The 27884-nt window shown below is 39.8% G+C and overlaps 1 protein-coding gene across 2 annotated transcripts; it reads right to left on the bottom strand.

Annotated features, from left to right (window-relative positions):
- Positions 1-1632: 1632 nt before the first annotated feature.
- PLEKHA3 (pleckstrin homology domain containing A3) lies at positions 1633-27590 on the bottom strand. Of its 2 annotated transcripts, XM_078071033.1 has the most exons (8): positions 27156-27585; positions 22615-22731; positions 15675-15830; positions 12729-12865; positions 11072-11236; positions 8201-8244; positions 5670-5785; positions 1633-2945 (listed from the first exon to the last, which is right to left on the bottom strand). In XM_078071033.1, exons 1-8 carry the CDS (start codon positions 27193-27195, stop codon positions 2818-2820), a joined length of 903 nt encoding a protein of 300 aa, XP_077927159.1. In that variant the 5' UTR covers positions 27196-27585; the 3' UTR covers positions 1633-2817. The 2 variants fall into 2 exon arrangements, with proteins under 2 accessions (XP_077927159.1, XP_077927160.1); XM_078071034.1 differs by lacking the exons at positions 1633-2945; positions 5670-5785 and adding an exon at positions 10812-10962 and having other exon boundaries at positions 27156-27590.
- Between the last annotated feature and the right edge of the window lie 294 nt (positions 27591-27884).

Here is a 27884-nt window from a genome sequence, read left to right as displayed (position 1 = left end):
ACTGCTCAAAGGACAGACCTGGAGGCACTTCATTTAATAAAAAAAAAAAAGGGAAGAACTGGTAGAGTCCAAATTGATGATATAATAATGTACGTGGAATTAGTATTAAGAGCAGTACAACAGTAATATATTACAAAGATATATTTCCTGAGATCTTCATGATGATTTCTAAATAGTAAGTGTTAATAATGCAGTGAAAAACTACACTTCAGGGTCAAAGGTCAAACGTTCACCTTCAAAGATCAAAGTCAAATGGTGACTATGGAAATGAAGATACTTTATCCCCTGCTTTAGAATTTAAATTCAAGTGACAGCATCCATTTCTCAACTTGTCCTGATTGACGATAACATAATAATTCAAGGTAACATAAAAGAATTCAAATTTAGTCCAGTTAGAACAGAATTCACATCCAAGTCACTTTAACCATTGAGGCCTAGGTTCCCATACAACAGAAACCAGGCACTTGGAAAGAAAAGCAAGCACTGGCTTTGCTTAGAAGGTCAATGATATACCAAAAGTCTCCAATTTCTCGATAACCCCAAGGCCTAGACAAAGCAAAAAAGGAATAACCAATACCTATACCTTATAGAAAATTCTGACAAGCTAAAACTCTTACAGAACTGTTCTTATTTGGTTTACCTTTTTCTTAAAGTTCAGAAAAGTCAGGCCATACTTGAACATACACAGGGCTCCTCAAAACGCAAGGTTCACTGAAGCTTTATAGGTTGCTTCATGCTATCAATTCTAGATGTCATTCAGGATATAGTTATACTCCCCCCAAAAAATGATTTCACAAATGTGTTGGTTCCTAAGGGGAAAAAGCAAGGCCCAGTAACAATAAAAGCCATACTGAGGAATATGGCAACACCTGTTCAAAGCACCTGTTTCAAGGGGGAAAAAATGATACGACCCAGAAACGATAGCATTTTATTTTAAAAAATATTTACAGAGAACTGTTCAGGAACTCATCTTTTTGGATAAAGCAATAAAAAATGGATTTATATCCTATGAGTTCAAAAGCCTGTTATAGTGTTTTCATTATAAACCTACTGGTTTGAAAAAAAAAATACCGACCTGAAAAACTCCCTATCAGTAGCACCTTGACTTTCATGATCTAATCACTACGCAAATTCTTACTACCAAGACAAAAAGCAAAAACTCTGATTACTTGCTCAACATGAAACTTACTACATTATTAAAATTTTCTCAAATTAAACATGAAATACAACATATGAGCAGAAAAAAAATTCCACTTAATATAATGACCTGTGTGCTATTTAAAATCACAAATACTTTTAAGTAGCATACAGTTTATCTAAACGCATATTAATGTATTTAGATTGTTTATGTCCATTTTAAACTTACAATTACAGATTTATTTTTAGTGAAGTAAATACCAAATATTAACTCTTTAAAAAAATGTTCCACATAAACCTATGAGAGAAATTTAAAGTGAAATAGGCCACACTGTTCTAAGCTCATAGGCAGCAAACCTAAAAACATGCCTCATTTGTGTATTCACTAGAAGGTCCAAATATACAAACAAAATCAAAGCAATAAAGAACACTAATAGCACTTGATAAAGATTAGACAGAGTATCAACAATGTAAATAATACAATGTATTATATGATGAGTTTGAATGCAAAAACCATGTATTTATTAAACATGTGATTAACTTAAAAACACCAAACCAGTTTGTTTTAAAGTGCTCCTCATCCAAGACCTTGGACAAAACCATCCCTCCAAAGTGAATTAAAAAAAAAACAGTTTACAAGGCAAACAATGACAATAGGTATGGACAGGCACTACCAAAAAATGCTATTTGTTCTTTAATTAAATAATGCCATTCTCAAGTGATGTAGAGCAGTCACCTTGACAGAATTCCTTTTTTGTATAAATAGTCATAAATAAAAAAATGTCTCTAGATAGTCTAAAGAGCTGCAAACATTAATACCTTACAACAGCAGCTTAATGTCTATTTTAGGAAAAAAGCACTAAAATCCTCTTCCATTGAAAGGCGTTTATTTCTCTGGTGTAAGTGAGCAAGGTCACTACAACATTCACCTCTTTTCTAGAACAATGTAAATAACAATGTATACACATCTTAAATTTGGTAGGTCATAAAAGTTAGGATGCAATCATTTTTTGATGCAACAGAAAAATAAATAAATAAAAGTTAAATACTTTAACCCAACATTTGGTATTGACAAATCAGTAGTGTCAACTTCACATATGAAGGACAGCACAGCCTGGTTTTTAAAAAAATCCTCAGTATGTCACGATATTGGGGCTAAAAATATTTAGAATATTAAATGTTTCCTTTTGCTTAAGGGAATACAATAGAATCACCATCAAGCTGCTATCGTAACTCATTTTTAGCTGGGCTAAAGTGACCATTTGGTCCATGGCACAAGTTACAGATACCACACTTCTGTCAAACAGAAACCTTATGTTTCTAAGATTTCATGTTTATAAGCTACAATACACACTGACTCATCCGTCAGTCCCTCATGGTTTTTTAGAAAAATATCTACATTTGTCCTTATGGAGGTCAAAATGTTACACCATCATTTGTTTAAAAAAAAAAAAGATGCACATTCATACTGTGAAGTTATTAGGAAAATACTCTTGCAAATAAACTATATAAAGATAAAATACACTTCGAAGGTATGTGGGTTGTTTTTTTGTTGTTGGTTTTACAGTATTCTATAAAGTGCAGAGAAATCCTAAGGGAAAAACCACCCCCTATAACATAGTTTCAGTACAGCAGCTTTTGCATAGCAATACTTAGAGGAAGTTGGGCACTTCCGTCTCCTCAGGAAGAGAAGGATGGAAGAGGGTCTTCCGATTCAGATTTCTTTTTGGCCGTAAGTCTGCTTTCTTCAGGAATGGCTGCTGATGCCAGATCTCCATTAAGTGTATTTCTTGAACAGTGAACGGGTCCTATTAAGAAATTAATTAAAAGGTTAAATATCCTATCGATATTAACTCCAGTTCTCTGTGGAAAAATTTTTTTTTTAAATTTCCTATTTAGGGACATGAAATTCCTTCAGCTTCCTAATTTCTTTGACTGTTTGCTTAATAGAGAAAAATCTCACCGTCCCACTATTGGCAGTCATAAGGAGAAACTTCATAGTTAAGGAAATAAATTACGAGGCCACCAGCAGTAGAGATATTTGTTTGGTTCACTGCTAGAACCATGGTTAGCACATAGTGGGCAGTTCAGCAAATATATGCAGAAGTGAATGTAGTCTTAGTTACCTACTGATTTTTCAGCCTGATTGTTGTAATGCTGTTAGTATCCTTCCTGTTTTCTAGGGGGAAAAAAAAACAAAACAAAACAACAAGATCCAAAAAAATGCCTAACCCAAGATCACGCAACTGGTAATAGAATGAGGACTAATTCAGGTCTTACTCTTCTCACCATAAGACTTTCTGACCAAAGCTGACAAGGTACCTCACACTGAAAGTTCCCATATTTCCACGTGGAATACAACTCACAGAACTCACTGCAGCTGCAACTGAACACAGCTAAACACACTGGCATGGCCCCATTCCCAAACAATTCCACTTTTGTGTGTACATGTTATTTGAATTTACCATGAACGGTTACTACTTTTATAATTTTTTTAAATCTAGTTAATAAAAAATAGAAGTTTTCTCTCTCAAGGAAAAGAATATTCGGGGATATTCTTAGTGGGGCAGCCACTAAGACTGCCCAATTGCAAAACATGTACTTTCTAAAGAAGAGCACTAATTCAGTCTCTGCTTTGTCAACTAACCGAGACACTAAACTTTGGGATAAACAGATGGAAATCTAAGGATAAAACTTCTCTAGCCACACTTCCCAACTTAAAAAACGTTCTAGAGAACTGAGATATATGTTTGTATATAGCTACGGATGCATGTGTGTATGTGTGGACATGCGTACATGTGTGTGAAGGTATGCGTGACTAGTTCTGTTACACTCCTTAACAGCTAACTATGGGAATGCTAAATGGAGTCAGGCATGCACACTGAGAGCTTCTGAAAATTGGTTTCAAAAATTCAAAACCAGGGTGCTTACAAGAGAGCTAAGAAAAATGGCTGGATTTTTTAAAAAATTATTTTCGCCATCACAAATGAAAATGATCCCCGTAGAGTAAAAAGGAGCAGTATCTAGAGGAAAGCACAGGCAGCATAGAGAACTCTTTCCTGGGCTCTAGATTCAAAGGGTCACATAAACCAGGCAGAAAAAACAAGGTCAATCAGAATCTACCCTACCTGCCTCCCACACCTAACCTCTAACCCTCTTCCGCTTATCTCCTCCAAGTTGTACTAAATTGGCCTGGGAAAGTTTCCTTCTCCCTTCCCTTTCCCACCCTCACCCCTTTTCCTTCCTTCTTGTACCCACTGTCCCAACTTAAATTCAAAAATGGCAATGAACACAGAGTAGTGCTCTGTATCAATAAACAGTTCTGCAAGAGAAATGGACAACAACAACAACAAAAGATGCCATCACCTTCTAAAAATCTGAAAATGACCAGCAGTCCCTCTCCAAACTCCACCACCTTCATGAACTCTATCTTCCCCCCCTCATTAAACCTGTTTAACTTTCTGGTTCCGTAAAACAAATTTTAATCAATGTGAAGTAGCTGGGCTCTTCCAGGCAACCTAAAGAAATCGAAACACCATTTATGATGTCATTTCCACAAGAGAAATAAAATCTGTGTTCCGAACGGCAGACTTACAAATTCTTGGAACACGACCTGTCCCCTAACTAGGAACTGTATATAATTTCCATCACACACGCTTCATGGGCAAGAGTAAAGACTCTGAAAAGCAGAAGTCTACTAATGGAGTTGTAATAGTAAGACCCTATTTGTGTTCACTAGAAATCATGGTCACCACTGTCTAGCTAGATATTCTGAGACATATTCGCTCTCTCCCCAATAAATTAATAAATATTAAAAACAAATAAATAAAAAACTCTAGAAAATCAAAAAACTAGAAAAATCAATCTAAAATATCCAACATAGAAGCAAATCATCACCACTCAACAAAAGCTTTGAAAAAGCTTTCTCTCTGAAGAGAAAAATAACTAAATTTGAACATAAACCACAAAACCTTTCCTAAAGTATTCAATCTCTTTATGCTGCCTCTTTAAAGAAAAAGGGAGAAAAAGGTACAGGAATAAACGCTACTGTAATTCACCACCACCACCGGAAAAATTTATTTTCCTTGGCCATTTCAAATTATTTAAGTAACAATGCTGATTTTTTTTTCTCTGAACTTAGACCTCGCCCCTAGAAGCCTACCCACAATTCATGCTTTCTTCTAAAATGTTTTTGAAATGTAAATATAGTGGGAGTAGAACATTACTAAGAGATTACTAAAATGTACTGGGAAGAAAACATTTTGATGTTATATATATATATATAAATCAAAGATACGGCACTTACATAGAGGTATTCAGCACTTCTTAGGTAATAATAAAGGTGTCTGTAAGAGGAAATAGGAGCTTCTGTGGATTGTGTGCTGTTTGCCTGGCTCTGAATTAAGGAATGAATCCAAGGGCAAAGTACAGTGTTGACTATCAGTATCCTTCATTTATTTTAACACTTATAGAGCACCACAACAATTCTGGAGAATAAGCCAAAGAAAGAGACAGAGCTGCATTTAACTCACTATCTGGGTCTTCAAGAGGAATATCATTACAAGAGTCTGTATCTGAGTAGGTTCTTCGGCGTCGCTGGGAGAGTCGGTGAAGTGCAGATACCGGTTCTTTTACACAGTGGCTACTCCTACAAATTAAACAGAACGCATTACATTGTAATACCCTCAACTTAACTGGAGTGATTTTTGTTTTTTGTTTTTAGAGAGAGTGAGCCCGCATATGAGTGGGGGGTGCGGGTGGGCGGGGAGGGGCAGAGGGAGAGAGAATCTTAGGCAAGCTCTACACTCAGAAAGGAACCAGATGTGAGCCTTGATCTCATGACCCTGAGCGCATGAGCTGAGCCGAAATCGAGTCGGACACTTAATGAACTGAGCCACCCAGGCACCCCTTAACTGGAGTTTTAAATGACTTCTTCAAATGAAAGAGGAAATATTTTTATTTCCAAATTTCTATTTTAGCAACATTCAACTCCTTCAGAGGTCACACCACAGGCAAGTCAAATCATTTAGAATCCAGCTGGTAACCTGAATATGACCTCTGAGCCAAACTAAATGGAAAGGGGGTAAAATAAAGCAACTTCTTTTATAGAGAAGGGTCCAGTGAGACCATAGACATATCAGAGGGTTAACCAATGTTTGAAAACTAAAAGTTATGACTTCACAAGTGCATGTATCTAGTGTCAATCCATATCTGATCAAAAATAGCAGAGTGAAGGGGATAGGCAAGTAGGTAAGGAACATGCTGGAGGTCAACTCACTGACAGCACAAGAACAAATAGACATGACAAATGGAGGCTACAAAAACTATTTTAAAAAGCAGTCTGTGGGGCGCCTGGGTGGCTCAGTCAGGGAAGCGTCAACTCTCGATTTCAGCTCAGCTCATGATCTCAGGGTGGTGAGATTGAGCCCCATGCCCATGTCCGGCTCCGCACTTAGCGCTGAGTCTGCTTGTCCCTCTCCCTCTGCTCCCTCTCCCCCCTACCCCCGGCTGGCACACACTCGCTCTCTCTCAAATAAATTAATAAATACTAAAAACAAATAAATATAGTCTAGAAAATCAGAAAACTAGAAAAATCAATCTAAAATATCCAACATAGAAGCAAATCATCACCACTCAACAGCACTTCAGCTGCCACTGTATGGAAAGCCCAATATTACCGTTCTAGTGACAATCTTGATTCATCAAGAAAAAAAATAATTTTAAAATTCTAATTATATTTGGGGCACCTGGGTGGCACAGTTGGTTAAGCGTCCAACTCTTGGTTTTGGCTCAAGGTCCTGATCTCAGGGTTGTGATATCAAGCCCCACATCAGGCTTCTCGCTCAGCACAGAGTCTGCCTGAGACCATCTCTCCCTTTCCCTCTGCCCCTCTCTCCTGCACATTCCCATGCTTTCTCTCTCCCTCTCTCTAAATAAATAACTTTTTAAAAAAAAATTCTAACTATATTTTATTTGAGGTAGAAAAGATAAAATACAGTTCAGAAAAATTTCTATCACAAAAATAGAAGTTTGTAAAAGGGATCAAGCTTCTGTTTTTCTAGAAAATTCAGCTGGTGAAACTCTTCATTCCCTGACAGGATTGGAGATATATATATTTACACCACAGGGCTCCTCTGAGCATATGATAATTCAGAGGTTATATAATCATGGTGGGGAGGGGGTGGGGAGTGACAATACTAAGGGCTCAGTTAGCACTTTTTCTTAATGTAGAAAAATAAGAGCTAATGTCACTACAATTTCACCAATTTCCAAAGAACCAAATAAGACAATCAGAGCAACTTAAAAGACTTACCTACCAAGATAAAAAACACTTTAGTGGCCTGGGATATTGGATAAATGTCTTAAATGTGCTGATAATGAATATACACTTTAAAATGTCAATTGGTTTTTCTCTTTTTTCAGTAAGATCTTTAAATCTTAACAAAACAACAGATCAGCATGAATATATGACTGTAAAAAGCTGTCGTAAAGGGCGCCTGGGTGGCTCAGTCGTTAAGCGTCTGCCTTCGGCTCAGGTCATGATCCCAGGGTCCTGGGATCGAGTCCCACATCGGGCTCCCTGCTCGGCAAGAAGCCTGCTTCTCCCTCTCCCATTCCCCTTGCTTGTGTTCCTGCTCTCGCTATCTCTCTCTCTGTCAAATAAATAAAATCTTTAAAAAAAAAAAAAAAAAAAAAAAAGCTGTCATAAAGTGAGCCTAATCACTGGACCCTTGATACCTCAAAAATGGATTTCTACCAACCATCATTTGATGTAATTTCAAACATTTAAAAAAGGTACAAGAGCTGACAAGGTGCTTACCCTGCTGGTTAATTTATTCACTCATTTATCTTCACTGACTTCACCTGCTGGGGCTGGGCCCTATACTTAGATATAATGCTAAGGGGCTGGGCCCTATACTTAGATATAACGCCAAGCAAATCAGAACCAGGCTCTGCTCAGAAAAAGTTTCCATCCCACACCACTTCATGTTAAAGGCCCAAAAAATTTCTCTAAGTAGGTATAATTCTGAGAGAACTTGATTAAAAGAAAAGGTTATTTTACCTCTCTGAACTGCAAGAACCAGGATGGCTAACAGAACGCTTCATCTAGAAATTTAAAAAGAAAGTAAGCATAATCCATACACCAAGTAGAATAATACAGCTCTAATGTATTATCATTATCATAATTAACACAAATTTGCTCAGATGAAAAAAATGACTGGCTAAGAAATTTATCTTTTACAGACTCAAGCAACACTATCAGCACAATGTCAAGCTTTGTCCCTAAAAACCATTCATTGGAATCTTTCCCAACACATATCAAAAATATGCTAGATTCTTTTCTCAATAATAAAAACCAAATTTTATGTTTTATATATATCATATATGTGTGTATGTGTGTACATATATATAAAAATATAAAAAATGTATATAACCACTCCAAAAAAACCATACTATTTAACGGAATATCTAACGAGCCAGAAAATATTCTAATAAATATCTCTCCCTCTCTTTTTCTTATAGGCCAGGAAAAGAGTCTGGTAGCAAAGCTTTTCTTTATAATTCATTATTCAGGTAGCTGTTACACAGATGTTCTAAAGTATGGTTTTCATGGAAGATGGCATTAGTCATTCAAGTCTTTAAAGAACTCAGAAGAAGGGCGCCTGGGTGGCTCAGATGGTTAAGCGTCTGCCTTCGGCTCAGGTCATGATCCCAGGGTCCTGGGATTGAGTCCCACGTCGGGCTCCCTGCTCAGTGGAGAGCCTGCTTCTCCCTCTCCTTCTGTACCTCCCCCTGCTCATGCTCTCTCTCTCTCTCTCTATCTCTCTGTCTCAAATAAATTAAAAAAAAAAAAAACTCAGAAGAAGAACCCTAAGTCTCAAATAGGTCTCTAAAACATATATTTAAAAAAATTTTCAAAAACCTGATTAAGAGCATTAACAAATATGACAAATACTAAACTTAATTTAAAAGATCCAACTACTCCACCAAAAAAAATAGAAGGAGGGCCCCAATTAAAACAGATTATTTCAATGTTCAGCAAGGTAGCAAAAAAGCCAAGTTTATACTACAGGCTAAGGACAGGTGCTTTTATATGCAGGGGCTCAAGGGTCTTCCAAGTCCAAATCTAACATCTGTGTGATGTAAATGCCTGCTATATCTGTAACAGGAGCCACCAGTTGCTCTGAGAAGTCCCAGTTGAAATGATAACAGATATGACCAACCCAATTTGTAGTCCAGGAACACTAATATGATTGACATCAAGTTGCAAATGGACATTAACATCTCCTTTAACAGAAGTCAAGTCCTTTGGGATTACTCACCCAAGGACATCACCACTACAATAATCACTCAATCTGTGGGTCAAAATGACGATTGTTTGAACTGATTACGATTTGAGATAAAATTGAATGCGAATTTATTCTAGGAGGGACACAATGAGATTAACTACATAAAGTAGTTTAAAAATCAATTTAAATAGTTTTAGAATTCTCAAATCTTTCACAGCTTTATCTTCCATTTACTCATATTTTTAAAAAGAAAAAAAACGATCTTCCCAAAAAGACTGTCTGAACTTTTTTCCATGCTGTGTCTCCAGAACTAATTATCATAAGCCACAATTTTTCCTTGATGTATGAAGTAAAATGGCAAAGCAAGTAAAAATAGCCAGTATTTTTTAGATTAGCTTATTGGACTTTCTGTAAAGTTGCTACTGATAAAAGTTTTTGATTTAAAAACAGACAGTTATTAGAGTTTCTTAGACATAAAAAACACATAGGACCTCTCTGGACTACAGAGCATTTGTTACAGAAGGCATTTTCCTCAGAAATTCAATACAAAAACAAGGCAGCTTTGAGGTGGTTTTATTGCATTTGATTCTATAAAGTCAAATACAGTAGTATTTGTAGTAAAGTCTGTACTTGACACCTTAAAAAACAGTGTACCCCTTATATATCAACTTCAGGAACACAGCACTAGAACAGACATCTACAGTCATATCATCCTGAATGCACCCAATCTAGGAACATAACATTATTAGCCCATCATACATTGATTAGAAAACAATGATCTAAATAAATTTGGATAACAATCTTTACTTAATCTCATATAGCTAAATTGGCTGGGGTGGATAAAAGAACCTAGGAATAAGTTGTACCCTATTCTTTCTTCTAACAAATAAGCCTTCAAGTAATTGCTAAAATAGTACCAGGTGGCATTCTTCCTTCTATAAAAGGGCTCCTGAAAACACTTGGATGAAAGAAATGTAAAGTCTCATCAAACTCTGTCTCACCTACGAGTTTCACACAGCTTGCCTAAGTGAGTTTATTAGCTTGGGAAGGACAAGGAGTCCACCGCTCCGGGGAGAGTACTTGTTCAGGGCAATCAGAAGGAAAGAAACTAACACAAAGCACCTGTGTTAAACAGGTCAGCCCCTTTGCAATGACCTGCTGATGGAGGAGACCTTTTATTTTATAGATGAAGAAAATGAGGTCCAGAGAGATTAAAGAACTTGCCTACTCAGAGGGCTCAGTTCCAAATACTGACTATAAAATACTGTTTTCCCTATATCGTGTTACTTCAAACCCCTTACAACACGTTTACGATTTGCTTTATTTTATCCCTTTGCTTAATTTTATCCCTAATTTTATCGCAAGAAGAGCAGTGCCCCCAACCTCTTCTGTGTCACAACACCCGCAGAGCATTATAATATTTTCCCGGCGCACTGGGGTAAACGGTACAGTTCTCCATGGGGAGGCAATCAGGACCTTGGTACATGCTGAGCCCAAAGAGGTGAGAGGCTCCAACACCGAAGATGAGTACAATCTAAAAAAAAAATTCAATCTGTTGATTATTTCCCACTGCCAGTTTCCTCCCTTAAAAATAAAAACAAAAACAAACATGCAACATCACTGGAAGAAAAACAATTCCCAACCATTTGAACAGGAGAAGGTGACACAGGAGAAACCAAGGGATCCGGATGGGACAGCTGAAACATCTCAGGTTTAAACTTGGCATTCGCTATCTTCACACATTCCTCAAGTGTTGTGATGAACGTATTACATGTGGCACTAAGCAGAGAAGAGGCTTCATTCATGTTCTGAAAAATTACACACTGAGTTGAACAGACTCACACACAACTATATGGAATCATGCACCACATTCTAATCAAGTGACTAAACATTATCTCCAAAAGACACCTTACTAGCTTATATGCAAATCTACTTAAAATCTACTCCCTTAGAAAATTAAAGCAATACATGAATACGAAATGTCTATCAAGCAAACAGTGTATGAAATTAGAGTCTAAGAAAAAATAACTTTTGCATTTAAACCAAATAACCAATCATATTGAAAAACTATGTACAAAAATGTATCTTAGATAAACCTAACCTAGACAGCAATTTTCTAAGTAACCAAATTCTGAAGGCGGTCACAGCAATGAACACCCTGAGAGTTCCTTAGTGGCAGGCGCAACTCATATATACTCCAAACCCCTTCTCCCACTTCGTCCTTGGTAGAATACAAACCCCAATCTTCTCTTTATGACAGCAATGGGTCCTGACCCTGGGGGATGAATACAGACTGGTCTGAGCCAGTCATGGCAAGTCCATGACCCTTTGTCAAATATTGATATTTCTTAGTTTCCTTTGACCCAGACCAAAAAAAAAAGAAGTCTGCTGAGGAGTTGCTGAGACTTTTGTTCCCAGATAAAAGCCCAGGACAGCAAGTTGAGAAGGTCTCTTTCCACCTTGGTTACCCCAACTGCCTCCTGCATCTGCGTGACCTTGGCAGTCACCCTGAAGCCTTGGGCATTAGGGGAATAATCAAATACACCAAGAACGGCAGAGTGGAAGGTCCTTGACACTGTCCCTGAGCTGCAGAGCAAATGTGAGGGCACCTCCCTCCAGAGAGCTTGTGGTGAAACAGTAAATGCCCTTGGGGTGTAACATGCCTGCAACTAAAGGTGACCTCACAGAAGATTGCTCCCCACCAGGAAAGGCCACAGCCTGGAGGGGCAGGAAGATTTCTTGTCCCATTTCTCCCAAGTTAGGTAAAAGGAGACTAGGAACCATGCTGGCCTTTCACCCAGAGAACAGTAGGGACCACTGATCCTCCTTTATCAGAAAGTGTGAACCTATCTCATTGTCAGGCCCCACACATCTGAAATTTGATTCCTGTATTACCGTTCTGAGGACATTTTTAAAAAGTTCTTTGATAAAGCTAAATTATCAATTCTCAGTCCCTGAAACTGGAACCTTATTACCAAAAGAGAACAGCAGTTGCCCAATGATTCCAGCCCAGAAAACAAAGCCTGGAATGCTTCTTCACCATCCCAACCTCCAAATCATCAGATTGGCTGCAAAAATCAGCCTTGATTCCCCGGAGAAATGTGCTGCTTCCTGCTTTACTTGGTTGCACAGATATAATCTAGAAGATCCTACAGATATCTGGAGTCTGTAGTAGGAACAGCCCGAAATAGCTAAAAATAGCTCATTTTGAAAACGCTGCTCTGCCACCCTACGGGAAGAACCTCACCCACCAGGGTATTACAAAGCATAACCAGACATGAAAGGATCATCTTTGTATACCTCTATGCTGGGAGATGAATGATTCTCATCATGGTGAACAAATTCTTGGATAGTATGAACTTGCTGCATTAGGAGATCACAGTAGAGGCGAAGTTCAGACATTTTGGTTTTCAGAGATTCACTGGTTTCACTTATTTCTGAAAGGAACATATATAAACATTCAGTTAGATTGTTTTCATATCCTTTGAACAATAAAACAAAATGGAGGGGCGCCTGGGTGGCTCAGTCGTTAAGCGTCTGCCTTCAGCTCAGGTCACGATCCCAGGGTCCTGTGATCAAGCCCCGCATTGGGCTCCCTGCTCCGCGGGAAGCCTGCTTCTCCCTCTCCCAGTCCCCCTGCTTGTTGTGTTCCCTCTCTCGCTGTCTCTCTCTCTCAAATAAATAAAATCTTTTTTAAAAATAATTAAAAAAATAAAACAAAATGGAATAATTTAAAAAGTAAGACAATAGATATAAAAACCTATAGCTTAAGAGGTGGGAGCCCTTGGAAATAGGATACGAGGGTCTTGAAGAAATACCTTCTCTTCAAATAATTGGGGACAAAAATGGGAGTCATACATCTGACATGAAGTTTAGGTAGATTAATTTCCAGAGGCAGGGTGATGACCACGGGATTTTTTTTTAAAGATTTTATTTATTTTGCGAGAGAGGGAGAGCACGTGCGTGCACGTGAGTGGAGGGAGGGGCCGAGGCAAAAGGAGAGGGAGAATCTCAAGCAGACTCCATGCTGAGTGTGGAGCCCAACACGACTCAGGGCTCAGTCTCCCCAGCCTGAGATCATGTCCTGAGCCGAAATCCAGACCTGGTCACTCAACCGACTGAGCCCCTCGGGCGCCCCCCACCCTGGATGTTTTATACAGGATATTCCCATTCCATCACTCATCTTTCATTTAAAACGTGCTTGTATTTCTTCTTTTGTAAACTGTCTTTTCTAACCTTTACATATTTTTCCAGTTCTGATGTGTGGTTTTTTCTCTTAATAACATACAAATTAATAATTTATAAAAGTTCTTACACACTAAAGAGAGCAATCTTTCCCCTGTCCTATTCTATATACTGGAAGCACTTTTCCAGATCTATCTGCTCTCTTTCAGTTTTCTTTATTGTGCATTTTGACACATAGAAGTTTTTAATTTTTATGTAGTCAAAACTATTATATAAACATCTATTTTCTTCTGGTCCTTTCATAACTTCGTCTTCACATTATATTGTTTTCAGAATTGTTTTATTAAGAGCTTACTTCTTTAATATGTCCAGACACACTAACTATCCAGCCATAATCTCAGCCATTCACTTACCAATACCCTCTAAACCAGCAGCGTAAATAGCAGAGGATGCAGGGGAAAATACCCGTGCTAGATCCTGGCATTTCTCCATCCGCCGTGGGTCGGGGCACTGCTTTGTGATACTAGCCACAAAGCCGCTCTAGCCACAATGGGCCAAACCAGCTCTATCTGCCCATTTAACCTAACCGAAATTAGTTTCTACTCAAATTTAAATCCATTCCTTCTTTTTTTTTTTTCAATTGTAGTACAATACATGTAACGAAATTTACCATTTTAGCCATTTTAAGTATACAGTTCAGTGACATTAAATACATTCACAATGTCCTACAACCATTACCATCATCCATCTCCAGAACTTTTTCATCTTCCCCAACTGAAACTTTACACCTATTCAACAATAAAGCCCCATCTCCCCTGCCCCCTAGCCCCTGTCAACCATTATTCTACCTCTGTCTCTATAAATCTGACTACTCTACGTATCCCAGTAAGTGCAATCATATAATATTTGTCCCTTTGTGACTGGCTTATTTCACTTACCTTTCAAGATTCATCCATGTTGTAGCATGTGTCTGAATTTCCTTCCTTTTAAAGGTTGAATAATATTCCATTGTATGTATAATACTACATTTTGTTTTTCTCTTTCTTTGTCTATGGACATTTGGGTTATTTCCACCTTTTCGCTATTGTGAGTTTCCACTCCTTCTTATCCTACCCTTGGCCATACTCTACCCATGATGTTCTTTCATATGTTTTTAAATGATTATAAATTCAATTCTGGGCCTTCATTTTTCAATACCCATAATTTAGTGTTTTCAGTAATCTAACTAACTTCTACTATTTTTTAATTATAAAAGTAATACATATTTGGGATGCCCTGGTGGCTCAGTCGGTTAAGCGTCTGCCTATGGCTCAGGTCATGATCTCAGGGTGCTGGGATAGAGCCCCACGTCAGGCTCTCTGCTTAGCTGGGAGTCTGCTTCTCCCTCTCACTCTTCCTCTGTGTTTTCCCTCTCTCTCTCTCTCTCTCTAATAAATAAAATCTTTTATAAAAAAAAGTAATATATACTCAATGAAAAATTTTGAAAAACCAAAAATATATAGAAAAGAAAAATCAAACAACTGCACACTCACTACCAAAATATAAATTTTTTTTTAAAGATTTTATGTATTTATTTGAGAGAGAGAGAGCATGAGCGGAAGGAGGGGCAGAGAGAGGGAGAAGTAGACTCCCCACTGAGCAGGGAACCCCAATGCTTGAAAAGTGAGTCTCCTTCCCACAAATTACCTTTCCAAAGGTAACAACTTGACCAACTTTACGTATTTTTCCTGAGCTGACCAATGAATGGATATATAATTTTGAATCCTGGGTTTTTTGCAATTAAATAACATTGGGCATTTTCTCACATTATTAAAATTCCTTGTAAACATTTTACTGGCTACATATCAGCTTATATCAGCCTATAGTTTACTGAACCATTCCCCTAAATTTCAACCTTTGCATTATTTACAAGTTTTTTTTACTATGATGAATATCTATGCATGTAAATCATCTTCTACATTTCTGATTATGTCTTTAGGATAGATTACTAAAGGTGCACAGGACACTTTACATTTATGTTTAAGAAAATATTCTCATCACAAAAGAAAAATTTATAGTTACCTTTTTCCTTTTTCGTCCTAGTATCAGTCAAACAGGCTTTGGAGCTCCCCAGAGCAACCAGCCACCTCTGTCTTTCCGCCGCATTCACTGCCTTCATGTAGAAATGCTGCTCGCCTGGAATGATTAATTCCATTCTTGTGTTGTCTGCTGAATGGACTATGAGGATAAACACGGGGGAAATAGAGTCACGAACTTCAGTAATTTGGGGAGAATCAAACAATCACTCTTACGCAGTATTAGATGTTTCCGACACCTAAAACAAGGAGTTGAGCTTCAGGATGCACGTACTGCCTCTCCCTAAGGGGCTATCGTGGCCCCTGAAAACCACATGCTCACATATACTCAGGCTGGCAGGGGGGCCAAAGTGGTGGTGGCAAGAGAAAGAGAACACAGCACGGAGAACTAAAAGCTCCCTCTCTGGGGGCTGCCTGGACTACTTTAAGTACACAGGCACCGTCACACTCATCACACATGTTTTACTGATTTCTTTGAAAGGAAAGTGTGTTTTATCCCCCCCAAGCCTAGGGCAGGGCCTGACATTCAGAAGAAGCACAATAAATGGTACCTATGGCCATCTTCCGTCAGCACGGCAGTCCTCAACTAAGGGCACACCATAAGCGTGAGTATTTGAGACCTTCTCCTCTTTCCCACCATCCTCCCCGCCTCTCCTAAACCACCCCTGTCTTGAAACTCAGACAAAAGAGAACTAATCAAGAATTATACTGAGCCAATCCTCAATCTTTGTTGTAAGACTAAATTTGTGCTACACTGTCCTTAATCAATAAGCATTTACCCAGCTCAGAGGAGTGCTGGTAGAGGGGTAAGATAGGAGAGAAGAAAGAAAGGAGTCTTGGGGCGCCTGGGTGGCTCAGTTGGTTAAGCGACTGCCTTCGGCTCAGGTCATGATCCTGGAGTCCCAGGATCGAGTCCCACATCGGGCTCCCTACTCAGCAGGGAGTCTGCTTCTCCCTCTGACCCTCCTCCCTCTCATGCTCTCTGTCTCTCATTCTCTCTCTCAAATAAATAAATAAAATCTTTAAAAAAAAAAAGAAAGAAAGAAAGGAGTCTTCACTCTAACAGAGCTGACAATTTAACCAGGGAAACAAACCGACACACCAAAAATAATCAAAACAACTAAATGATAAACTCTTTGGTACAGAGACATCCTGTGTAATTAAAATGAGAGAAAGTAAGAAGAGGTTGGAAATAAAACTCCAGGAAGAAGGATATGACAATAGTAGGATTTAGTTAAGAGAAAAACTGCATTTAAAAAGGCCTAGATGAGGAAATAAACATAATATGTACTGAGGAGACAAGCCTAAATAGAACCTTGTGTTGTATTACATGGTAATGATATTCATGAATGGACAAGGTGAATTGAGCTTAATTTTCAGGGGCCCTGAAAGTCTGGCAGAAGCCCTTATTTATACGATTAATTACTGAAAATATTGCTATGGCAAATAGTGCCAGAAAAGCTTTGCTAGCTTATCATTCTACTTATAAAGGCCATCCTCGGATGTAGATAGTGAAATATATAAACATGCAACAACCAGTGATGGGTGTAAAAGATTTCCAAGCTAGGATAAAACTACTGAAATCCCCATGCTCCAAGAGTAACTCTTTTTTGGCTACTTAATACTAGTGAAAGCACCAATAGCGGGCGCCTGGGTGGCTCAGTTGGTTAAGCGACTGCCTTCAGCTCAGGTCATGATCCTGGAGTCCTGGGATCGAGTCCCACATCGGGCTCCCTGCTCAGCGGGGAGTCTGCTTCTCCCTTTCACCCTCCACCCTCTCACCCTCCTCCCTCTCATGCTCTCTGTCTCTCATTCTCTCTCTCAAATAAATAAAATCTTTAAAAAAAAAAAAAAGAAAGCACCAATAGCTACCTCAAAGGAAAACAAAGCTCTATTTCTAATAATTGTTGCTACAAATGAAAATAAGATGACTCCAGGGATGCCTGGGTGGCTCAGTCATTATGTGTCTGCCTTCGGCTCAGGTCATGATCCCAGGGTCCTGGGAGCTCCCTGCTGAGCCAGGAGCCTGCTTCTCCCTCTGCCTCTGCCTGCCGCTCCCCCTGCTTGTGCTCTCTCTCTCTGTCAAATAAATAAATAAAATCTTTAAAAATAATAATAAGAAAATAAAAAATAAAGAACAGGCAGAAACTTTGTTTAAAAAAAAAGAAAATAAGATGACTCCTTCTTTTTTTAAGTAGGATCCATGCCCAATGTGGGGCTTGAAATCACAACCCTGAGATCAAGAGTCCCACACTCCACCAACCTAGCCAGCCAGGCGCTCGAAGATGTCTCCTTTTTAAACATACCAAAATTGGTGTATTAATCAAGGATGTCCCCTCCAAAGTAGTCACCTGAGAAGACAATGAACTTAAGAACAAGGCTCCTAAAACATCAAGTTCTTAGCACAAAATGGACAAGATCTCTCTATGCAAAACTGTAAAACATTACTGAAATTAAAAACCTAATTAAATATAGGAATATACCATGTTAATAGATCATAAGACTCAAATTTGTCAAGAACACAATTCTCCCCAAATTGATGTATAGATTCAATACAATTCCAGTCAAAATTCCAGCAGACATTTGTGGAAATTTACAAGCAGATTCTAATATGTGTTAAGGAAATGCAAAGGGCCAATAATAGCCAAGACAATCCTGAAAAACAAAGTTAGAAGACTTAGACTATCAGATACTAAGAAGTATAAAGCTAAAGAAATTAAGACAGTGTGACATTGGCAGAAGGATAGAAAAGCAGGCCCTTGGAACAAAAGACAGTCTAGAAAAAGACCCAATGTACACGGTCACTCACTTGGTGACAAAAATGTTTCTACAGTGCTCTAGGTGAAAGGCTGCTGTTTTCCATAATTGATACTGTCAACTGAATATCCCTATAAGAAAAAATGAATCTTTTTTTTTTTTTATTTGACAGAGAGAGATAGCGACAGCAGGAACACAAGCAGGGGGAGCGGGAGAGGGAGAAGCAGGCTTCCCGCGGAGCAGGGAGCCCGATGCGGGGCTCAATCCCAGGACCCTGGGATCATGACCTGAGCCGAAGGCAGATGCTTAATGACTGAGCCACCCAGACGCCCCAGAAAAAATGAATCTTAACCCCTGCTGATACCATATATAAAAATAAATTTTAAGTCAATCACAGACCTAATATGGACTTAAGTATACAAGGTAAAACAATAAGCCTTCAAGAAGAAAAAAGATTTCCTAAGCAGGACATAAAAAATTCTAATTTAAAAAACTGAAAAACTGGACTTTATTGAAATTAAGAACTTCTGTTTATCAAAAGATATCTTTAACAAAGAAAATGCAACCTAGGAAGTGGAAAAAGATACAATACAAGGACTCATTCGGACTATATAAAGAACTCCTACAAATCAACGTGAAAGATAGCCTAATTTAGAAATTGGGCCAAGGGGCGCCTGGGTGGCTCAGCCATTAAGCATCTGCCTTTGGCTCGAGTCATGGTCCCAGGGTCCTGGGATCAAACCCCGTGTCGGGCTCCCTGCTTGGCGGGGAGTCTGCTTTCCCCCGCTCCCACTCCCCCTGCTTGTATTCCCTCTCTCGCTGTGTCTCTCTCTGTCAAATAAATGAATAAAATCTTAAAAAAAAAAAAAAAAAAGAAATTAGGCCAAAGACTTGAAAAGGACTCCAAAAGAAGAGGATGTTCAAATGGCTAATTAATATCTGAAAAAAAAAAACTCATCATTAGTTATTTAAAAAATACAAGACAAAATCACCATGAGATACCACTATATACACTAGAAATATTCAAAATCTTAAAACTGATAATGCAAGTTTTGGAAAGAATGCAAAGCAACTGGAACTCTCATGCTCTGCTAGTTCAAGAATAAATTGGTACAACCACTTTGGTAAACAGTTTGGCATTACCTGCGACAAAGATTCTCTCCTGGATCCAACTTCAGTCAGACTCCTCTGAGCCCTCTGCTTGACAAGGCCTGACCTTGGGCTTCCATCTCTGTCCTTACAGGGTCCAGTTTTAGCAGGACTTCTGCTAAGTCACTTTAGCCAGAATCCTCCACCATCAATATCTGATTACCCTCAATCCTGAACAAATTCCTCTACCCCCAACATCCCCCAGGTAATGTCTGATCACCCCGGCCTGCCTTCAGCAAGAATCCTATAGGTCAGTTTAGCAAGAATCCTATAGGTCAGTTTAGCCAGAATGCCCCCTACTCCCTGATGTTTTCTCTTAGTAATTTTCCATCCACCGATCCTCCCCCCAACTCTACTCCTTGGCTACAAATTTCCACTTTTCTTATCGTATTCAGAGTTGAACCCAATCTCTCTCCCCTACTACAAAACCCCAGTGCAGTAGTCCCTATACCTATCATGAGAGACTTGAATAAATTTGGCCTTACTAGCAAGTGTCAAAAATAATTTTCTCCTTAATTCTGCTAAAGCTAAATGTATGAATACCCAATGCCTCAGCAATTCTACTCCACTTCCAGATATATACTAAAGAGAAATGCATACATATGTTCAACAAAGAAATATATAAGAATCTTTATGGCAGCTTTACTCATTATAATCCCAAATGGAAAAAATATATATATACATCAATACTAAAATGGATAGCCAAATTGTGGGATATTCATACAGCAGAAATACTACAAATCAAAAGAATGATGAACTACTATTACATAGAACAACACGGATGAATTTCACAATGTTGAGTGAAAGAAGCCAACATACACACAAAATACTGATTTATTCCATTTATAAAATGTTCAAAAGTAGGCAGTATTTATCTATGGCAATAAAAGATTAATGTTACTTTTTAGAGGGATTAGTGGCTGAGGAGACAGGATAATATCCCAGCATCTGGGATGCTGATAATATTCGAATTCTTAATCTGATCGGTGGTTACATGAGTGTGTACACTTTGTAAACATTCTTCAAGCTGAATATTTAAGATTTATTCCCTCTTCTGTATGTTATTCTTGAATAGAATGATTACTTCAAACAAACAACAACAGTAAAAATGCTGCCATACTTGAAACATTTTAGAATTGCCTTAGGATTCTGCCACTAAGTCTTTTAAATATCCTCAAGGGTGGAGAATCTTTGAACTTTGTAGTTTGATTTCTGACTCTCACCAAATATCATCTGGAATCAAATCTGGGGAATAAAACGAGATAAAACCATCACTAAAAAAAAAACAAAAAACAAAACCTCATGCTTTGAATGTGTTTTTCTTGTGCAATTTATACACTGGTTCATAAGGCAATTCTTTTTTTTTTAAGATTTTATTTATTTACTTGAGAGAGAGAAAAAGAGAGAGCGCATGCATAGCACAGGGGAGAAGTAGACTCCCTGCCAAGCAGGGAGCCTGATGCGGAGCTTGATCCCAGGACCCTGAGATCATGACCTGAGCTGAAGACAACCGCATAACTGACGGAGCCACCCAGGGGCCCCCATATGGGAAATTCTAAAAGAGGAGTTCTAAAGTGTTACAGGTGATGATGGCGCAATTAAAAATAAGTACATCAAAAATGAGTACCTGGAAAGCCAACACTTACTGGTATACATTTCAGTATGTTTGTTAAAAATAAACAACAAAATTATACCACATATATTTCAGGGAAGATGCAGTAATAATACACTAGGCTGAAGTGTTTCTATATCTTAGATAGCCACGACTTCCTTCCATTAGAACAGTAGTAATTCTCAACTAACGGGAGCATGTTACAATCAGACATGTACATTTTGGAGAAAGCTCCCTGGATGACACTGATCTACTCCAAATTATGAATCACTGCTGTTGAAAGAGTCCTAGTGGTAAGAAGTCTTAAATGAATGAAGAACCAGATGTGTAGCAAGCAAAAATTCCATTCTGTCTCCATGGCTAAATCATACTAGGAACTACCATGAAACCACATAAATTTAGCAATCCAGCCCTGGAAAATATAACATAACGCATTAGCTGCTGCTTTGGTTTAATCTAAATAAGAAAGTGCACAGAGCAGTAAGATTACTCTGAAGCGTTTGACAGCCATGACCAAGAGCTCGCCATGTCAAAGGAAGTACCCTTCAGGAAGGATAAGTATTCAAGCTACAGAGGAGAAACGAAAAAGGCCTGTAGGTGTTTGATATTCACTACTCTAGTGCTTTAGTTTTTCCTTCAATTCCCTGAAGAATTCAGTACTTTTTGTTATCATTTTGTCTGATCTCTCCTACCTACCTCCACCCCACACAACCCAACCATACATACAAATGAATCAGTGGTCTATGAAACCTTCCATCGTGAAAATTACAGCATGACCTATTGCTTTATTTCTTCTCTTTCGGAAGAAAAGGAAAAAACCTCTATCACCCAGAAGAGTTTATCTCCAATTCGGCAAAGAACCAGAGTTTATGACTCTGACTTCATATTTTATCAAAAACCCTACAGAGCTTGCCTCATTATCTTCAGCTTTTTTTTCTTTCTTTTTTTTTTTTTTCAAATAAGCTCTATGCCCAACGTGGGGCTTGAACTCATGACCCCAAGATCAAGAGCTGCATACTCTACCAACTGAGCCAGCCAGGCGCCCTGCCTCAACATTTTTAAAGCTCAGCTTCTAATCTTCACAATACCTTTACAATGAGAATGAAAGAGAACACTTGCGGACTCAGTATGGACACTAAAGTAGCATCCCTAAGAGACTGTTTTTCAGGTCCAAATTAGAGACTAACACTAACATTTTTGAATTTCAATTCAAAGTACATGTATAAAAGGAGAAATGCAAAAAATTGTGCTTAATAATGCTAAGTGCCACTCTTAATTGCTAAGGAAATAAATGGTATTGGAAGATCCCTACTGGACAAGAAATGCTTTTTTCCCTCTTTTTAGGTTACAGTGAAGAACGCTTTACTTACCTAACTTCAAGTTTCTCTAATTCCACGTATTCACTTACCTTTAATTTCACAAACTGCCATCTTTATACTTCCTTTGCTCCCTTTGCAAACATCATCTTGTGAATCATAGTAGGACAGGATTCCATTATCTAGAACAAACCAACGAGGCTGCCAACCTACAAATATTGTAAACAACAAGATTAATAAGAATTTAATTTAATCACATAGACAACTATGATTTCAAAATTTACCATCCATGTTTTCTTGGTTCTAAGGTAACACACTGACAATGAAATTTTTAATGGCCAAGGCCTACCCAAAATGTTCTTGCCTCAGTCCCACTTTGTTGGGAGAGCCTTCTGCAGAAATGTGTCGGTCAGCATAAATATAGGGAGTAATACCTTTATTCTGACTCACCACCTTCTCATTAACAACCCATGAGACTCATCCTCAGTAATAACCCTACAAAGGGTAAAACATGACTTTCCCCTTTTCCTGAAGGGAACAGAGCTGGGTTTCAATGTGATGGAAAAAGCAACAGAAACATGGATTCTAGCCCCAGCTCTATTCTCGCTCTTTAGTTAAATAGCTGAAACAAATCATTTCAATAAATATCAAAAATTCTCAGTCTCCATAACGAGTGGATTGAACAAGATGACCTCTCAGGTGCCACCCAGCCCTTTAATTCTGCAGTGGGACCTTCCCCCCCTTTAAATGTTACCTAAGCAAACTCCCTCCCTTGCCAAGTGAGTGCTGAATGAATTCTAGTCTCTTCCACAGAAGCTGCACATTCTGTGGTGAGAGCATGGATTTCCCACACTCCCTCTCTCCTTGCCCTGCTGCTGCACAGCTCAGGCAGAAATGCTAGAAACTGCAATCATTCATTTCATTTGTGTTTATTCAGTGACTAGATCACACAACTGTCATAGACTTCGCTCTAAGGCAAAGCTGAGGATGAGGTTGATGGCTTTCTTCAGAGTTCAACTGCCACTCCTGCAAGCCAAACTCAGTGTACCCTAAAATCTTATCAAGCATGCTACTAATTTACAACAGTTCACTGATTAATAACACAGTGACCATGACCACAGTGCCTCTCTGAAGGCAGTGTGACTGTCCTTGTTCTTTCTGTAACTATTAAATCACAGTTCAGCCTGGTCACATTAGACATAGCCTGCTATATGCTTAATCAATTCAGTTTTTCCAGGGCCAAATAGTACCAAGACAGTGGCCGATGGGAGAGTCATTCTTACCCCCCATACAGACCCAGGACTTACCTCCCCAAACGGCTTTTCCTGTAACACTTTTGAAATGACATCATAAAAAGGTTAAATTTCACAAGAGGGAATGTCATAATACAGTTCAGAAAGCTGGATATCCAAAATAATTAAAATACGTTTCAAACACTTGGAAAATTCTTGTTATGAAACACTATAATCCCTAATGAGGCCTAGCAAATTAAAAGGTAAGTTCTTTTGGTACATGAATTTCATCTTGTTTGTCATTGCATTCCCAGCACCTACAATGGTGCCTGGCACATAACAGGTGCTAAAAAAAATGTATCAATGGGGGCGCCTGGGTGGCTCAGTCGTTAAGCGTCTGCCTTCAGCTCAGGTCATGATCCCAGGGTCCTGGGATCAAGCCCCACATCGGGCTCCCTGCTCCGCGGGAAGCCTGCTTCTCCCTCTCCCACTCCCCCTGCTTGTGTTCCCTCTCTCACTGTCTTTCTCTGTCAAATAAATAAATAAAATCTTTTAAAAAAAAAATGTATCAACGATTAAATGAGTGATTAAACACCAGAAAAGTGAGATATTATATGTTATCCATGAGAGTAAAGATATGCAGTATATTGCCTGAGGGTATATTGTATATTCAGCATGCACAGAAATGGTAAAAACATTATCTTTCCAAACACTAATTCACCGTGGCAAACAAATTATAAGCAGGGTGGTAAAAGTACACTCCACCCCAGGTCCAGTGTGCCTATAAGTCAAATTGTGATTTTGTAAGCCTGCATTATTGTGATTCAATATCTCTTTAAAACAAATAATGAGCAAAATGACTCATTTAGAATTTGCAGCAACTTGAAAGGTGACCATGGTTAAATATATTAAAATAATGAAGACTGTTAGTTATTGCTACACACCTTTTTGAAGAAATATTTAATTAAAACAATCTAATTGAGGGGCGCCTGGGTTAAGCATCTGCCTTCGGCTCAGGTCATGATCCTAGGGTCCTGGGATCGAGCCCTTGCAGAGCCCTTGCATCGGGCTCCCCGCTCAGCAGGGAGCCTGCTTCTCCCTCTCCCACTCCCCCCTGCTTGTGTTCCCTCTCTCGCTGTGTCACTCTCTGTCAAATAAATAAATAAAATCTTTTTAAAAAAAATCCAATTGATTCACACATCTATATAACAGAGGACTATGTCTCTGTGAAAAAAATTCATAGGCATTCTTTAAAAAAAAAAAACAACTTTCTTTTTATCTCAAACTACCAAATGTTACTGAAATCCTTATTCTCTACAAAAGATTCTCAAAGAACACTGTCATGAAACTGAAAGTTTTCTTCAAGATCATTCAGTACGGGGGCGCTTGGGTGGCTCAGTCGTTAAGCGTCTGCCCTCGGCTCAGGTCACGATCCCAGGGTTCTGGGATCAAGCCCCGCATCAGGCTCCCTGCTCAGCGGGAAGCCTGCTTCTCCCTCTCCCACTGCCCCTGCTTGTGTTCCCTCTCTCGCTCTGTGTCTCTCTCTGTCAAATAAATAAATAAAATCTTTAAAAAAAAAAATCATTCAGTACGAACAGCTGCTCATTCTTCTGACCTAAGATGAACTAAAATTAATAGTCAGCATGCCACTGAGTCAAATTTGTATTTTTAAGGTGGAATTCTTCCAAACAAAAGATTTCATTTCAGCAAGCTTCTACAATGCATACTAGCAGTTTGCTTAAATGCTCTGCAAAGACTAAAAGCTTAAGCACACGTGGTTAAAAGCTCAACCAGCTGGTGCTCAGCGCCCTAGATGAGAAAGATGGCCACCAAGACCACATTTCGCTCCAGGAATAAATTATGACTCATGTCAGTAATCACCCATTGCTCTAGGCTAGGCATAAGGGGTTCCTCCCAAGACACTGTTGACACTATGCTTATGAAAGTTTGCAATGAGATGATCATTTGCATCTCAAAGAATAGAAACCATTGTCTTTAAAGTTAATACCATATCTCAACTAAACAGCGTAACTGTTCTCACAACTGCCCAAACAAAAATGCTTAAGAAAAAATATTTATCTCATTTTTTAAAAGTTCCCTGCTAAAACATGTTATTTATAGAAACAAACTGACATTTTAGTGTGAGCAAAATAAAACATGCATGTATCATAAATGTTAAAGCATTTGCTGCTTTAAATCAGGCTTTAGCATTCCGATTAATCGGAAAGAAAGAGGGAAAGAGAGAGGAAGGAAGGAAGGAAGGAAGGAAGGAAGGGGCGGGCAACCATAATCAATGCTTATGCCTTAAAGTGTTTATGTGCAGATTTTGCACAAGGTCAGGGTGGACACAAGTTGAGTGTACCATGCAGTTACCAAGAGGTTCAATACTTTGGGCAGAGTAAGTAAGTGGGTAGCAAGTCAAAATGCCTATTATACTGGAACAAGAAATCTATTTCCTGCTTAATCTTACTTTAAACCCATTTCCTTTCCTCTAATGTGGTGAGATCATAGAATTCTGGAGTTGGACGCCACCTTTCAAGATAAACTGATCATCCTCTACTTCACGAACTGAGATCTTGAGAGAGTAAGTGATTTGTCCATACCGGTGGTTGATGGCAGAGATGGGTCTACAACTCAGAATTAAGGCTCTTTAAATGAGCCAGGCTGTTGGTGTCATGGAAAAAGCCCCTTCCCTGCTGGTCTCTCATTTCTACATTTCGGAGTTTTTCCTTCCAACCCACTTCATGGGTGACACTGACTGTTCTACTTCTGTGCATTGCACTGTCCTCCACTATTTCTCACACTTACCTTAATTCCAAAACATAAAGACAGCTCACTGACAACCAACTCTTAAGATAATGTTATCTGGGGACAGTTTAACAACTTCAACAAGACAACTTTTAAAATAAACCGTGCTAAAATTTCCTATAAATTTAAAAAGAAATAGAGAAAGGATTTCTTAAAATTAAATCTTGATCTTACAGGATCCATTCTAGTCCTGTACCCTGACAACTCAGTTATGAACAAAATGCCGAATCAAGTGTGAATAAGGATGAAGACTGCACCAACACATGCAGAGTAACTGGAAATTGTTACGGAAGCCACAGGAGGAAATAAGTATTATTACACGGGAAAAGAAGCGGTCAGGCTCACTTCCTACCCTTAGGAAGGTGCGCAGTCTCGAACCGTCCCCTGCAGTGGCCAGTTCCATCAAGGGACTGAGTGAGGGATTAAGCCCGGGAAGCAAAAGGAGCCCATTCTCTGCGAGGGTCACTGCAGGCCAGGCAGAGGGAAGGGCCCCTGACCCTCCTTTTCCGTAGCCTCCCCACATAAACCCGCCCAAGGCCCCCGCCTCTCCCCGCCACCGCCCCCCCCCCCCCGGGGTACCCGAGCCCTCTGACCTGTGAGATAGTTGGTCCACTTGTACAGAACCCCCTCCATGCTTCAGAGCCCGGCGCCGCGCATCCTCCTGGCCGGGCGCCGGCCGCGGTGCTGGGTAGGCGCGGAGCCTGGGCAGCCCCTCCCGGCCCGCCCGGGCACTCCCCGGGCAACCCCGCCGGCACCGAGCAGCCCTCAGCCCGTGCGCGCGCCGCCGGGACGTGGCGGCCCTTAGAGGCCGGGGCGGCGGCCGCCGCGTGGAGGTCGGGGGCCGCCAGGCGCGGGCTCAGACATCCCCGGGCGAGCCTCGGCGGCGGCGGCGGCAACAAAATCACGACCGCAACCGGCCCCCGGCTCGCGCTTCCACCACACGGCTGTTCCCTCCCGCGCCCCGGCGCTCCCTCCTCTTAGCCCGCCTTCCTTCCCCCCGGGCTCCCCGTTTGTTTTCATTGACCCCGACGTCGCTTTCACTTCCTGGATGAAAGGGGCCGGCTCGTCCCGAGAAACCCCTCCCCGGCGGCGGGGCTGGAGGAGCGGGCGCGGCCTGCTGCCCCACCGCGGTGCTGGAGGCTGCGGGAGGGGGCTGGCGGCCGCGGCGCACCCTTGGCCTCCCGGCCAGGCCGCCTGACTCCGTCTCATCCTCCCTCAGGCCCGCGGCCGGCGGTCCCGGGGCTCCCCACACTTCTCCCCCCGCCCTAGAGAAGCCTGGACCGACCACGCCGTGGGGCTAAAGCCTCCGAGCCCGGATGGGC

Source organism: Halichoerus grypus, chromosome 4, assembly GCF_964656455.1.
Source record: "Halichoerus grypus chromosome 4, mHalGry1.hap1.1, whole genome shotgun sequence".
NCBI classification, from domain to species: Eukaryota; Metazoa; Chordata; class Mammalia; order Carnivora; family Phocidae; genus Halichoerus; species Halichoerus grypus.
The sequence above is the reverse complement of the archived record's forward strand: the minus strand, read 5'-3'. Positions and strand labels throughout refer to the sequence as shown.

Coding starts and splice junctions, on each gene's coding strand:
- PLEKHA3 (XM_078071033.1), bottom strand. CDS start 27,195: ATGGAGGGGGTTCTGTACAAGTGGACCAACTATCTCACAG. Junction 8,245..11,071: donor CACCTTCTCCTGTTCAAATG/GTTGGGAATTGT, acceptor TTAAATTTCTAG/ATGAAGCGTTCTGTTAGCCA. Junction 5,786..8,200: donor GGTTCTTGCAGTTCAGAGAG/GTAAAATAACCT, acceptor TTTAATTTGTAG/GAGTAGCCACTGTGTAAAAG.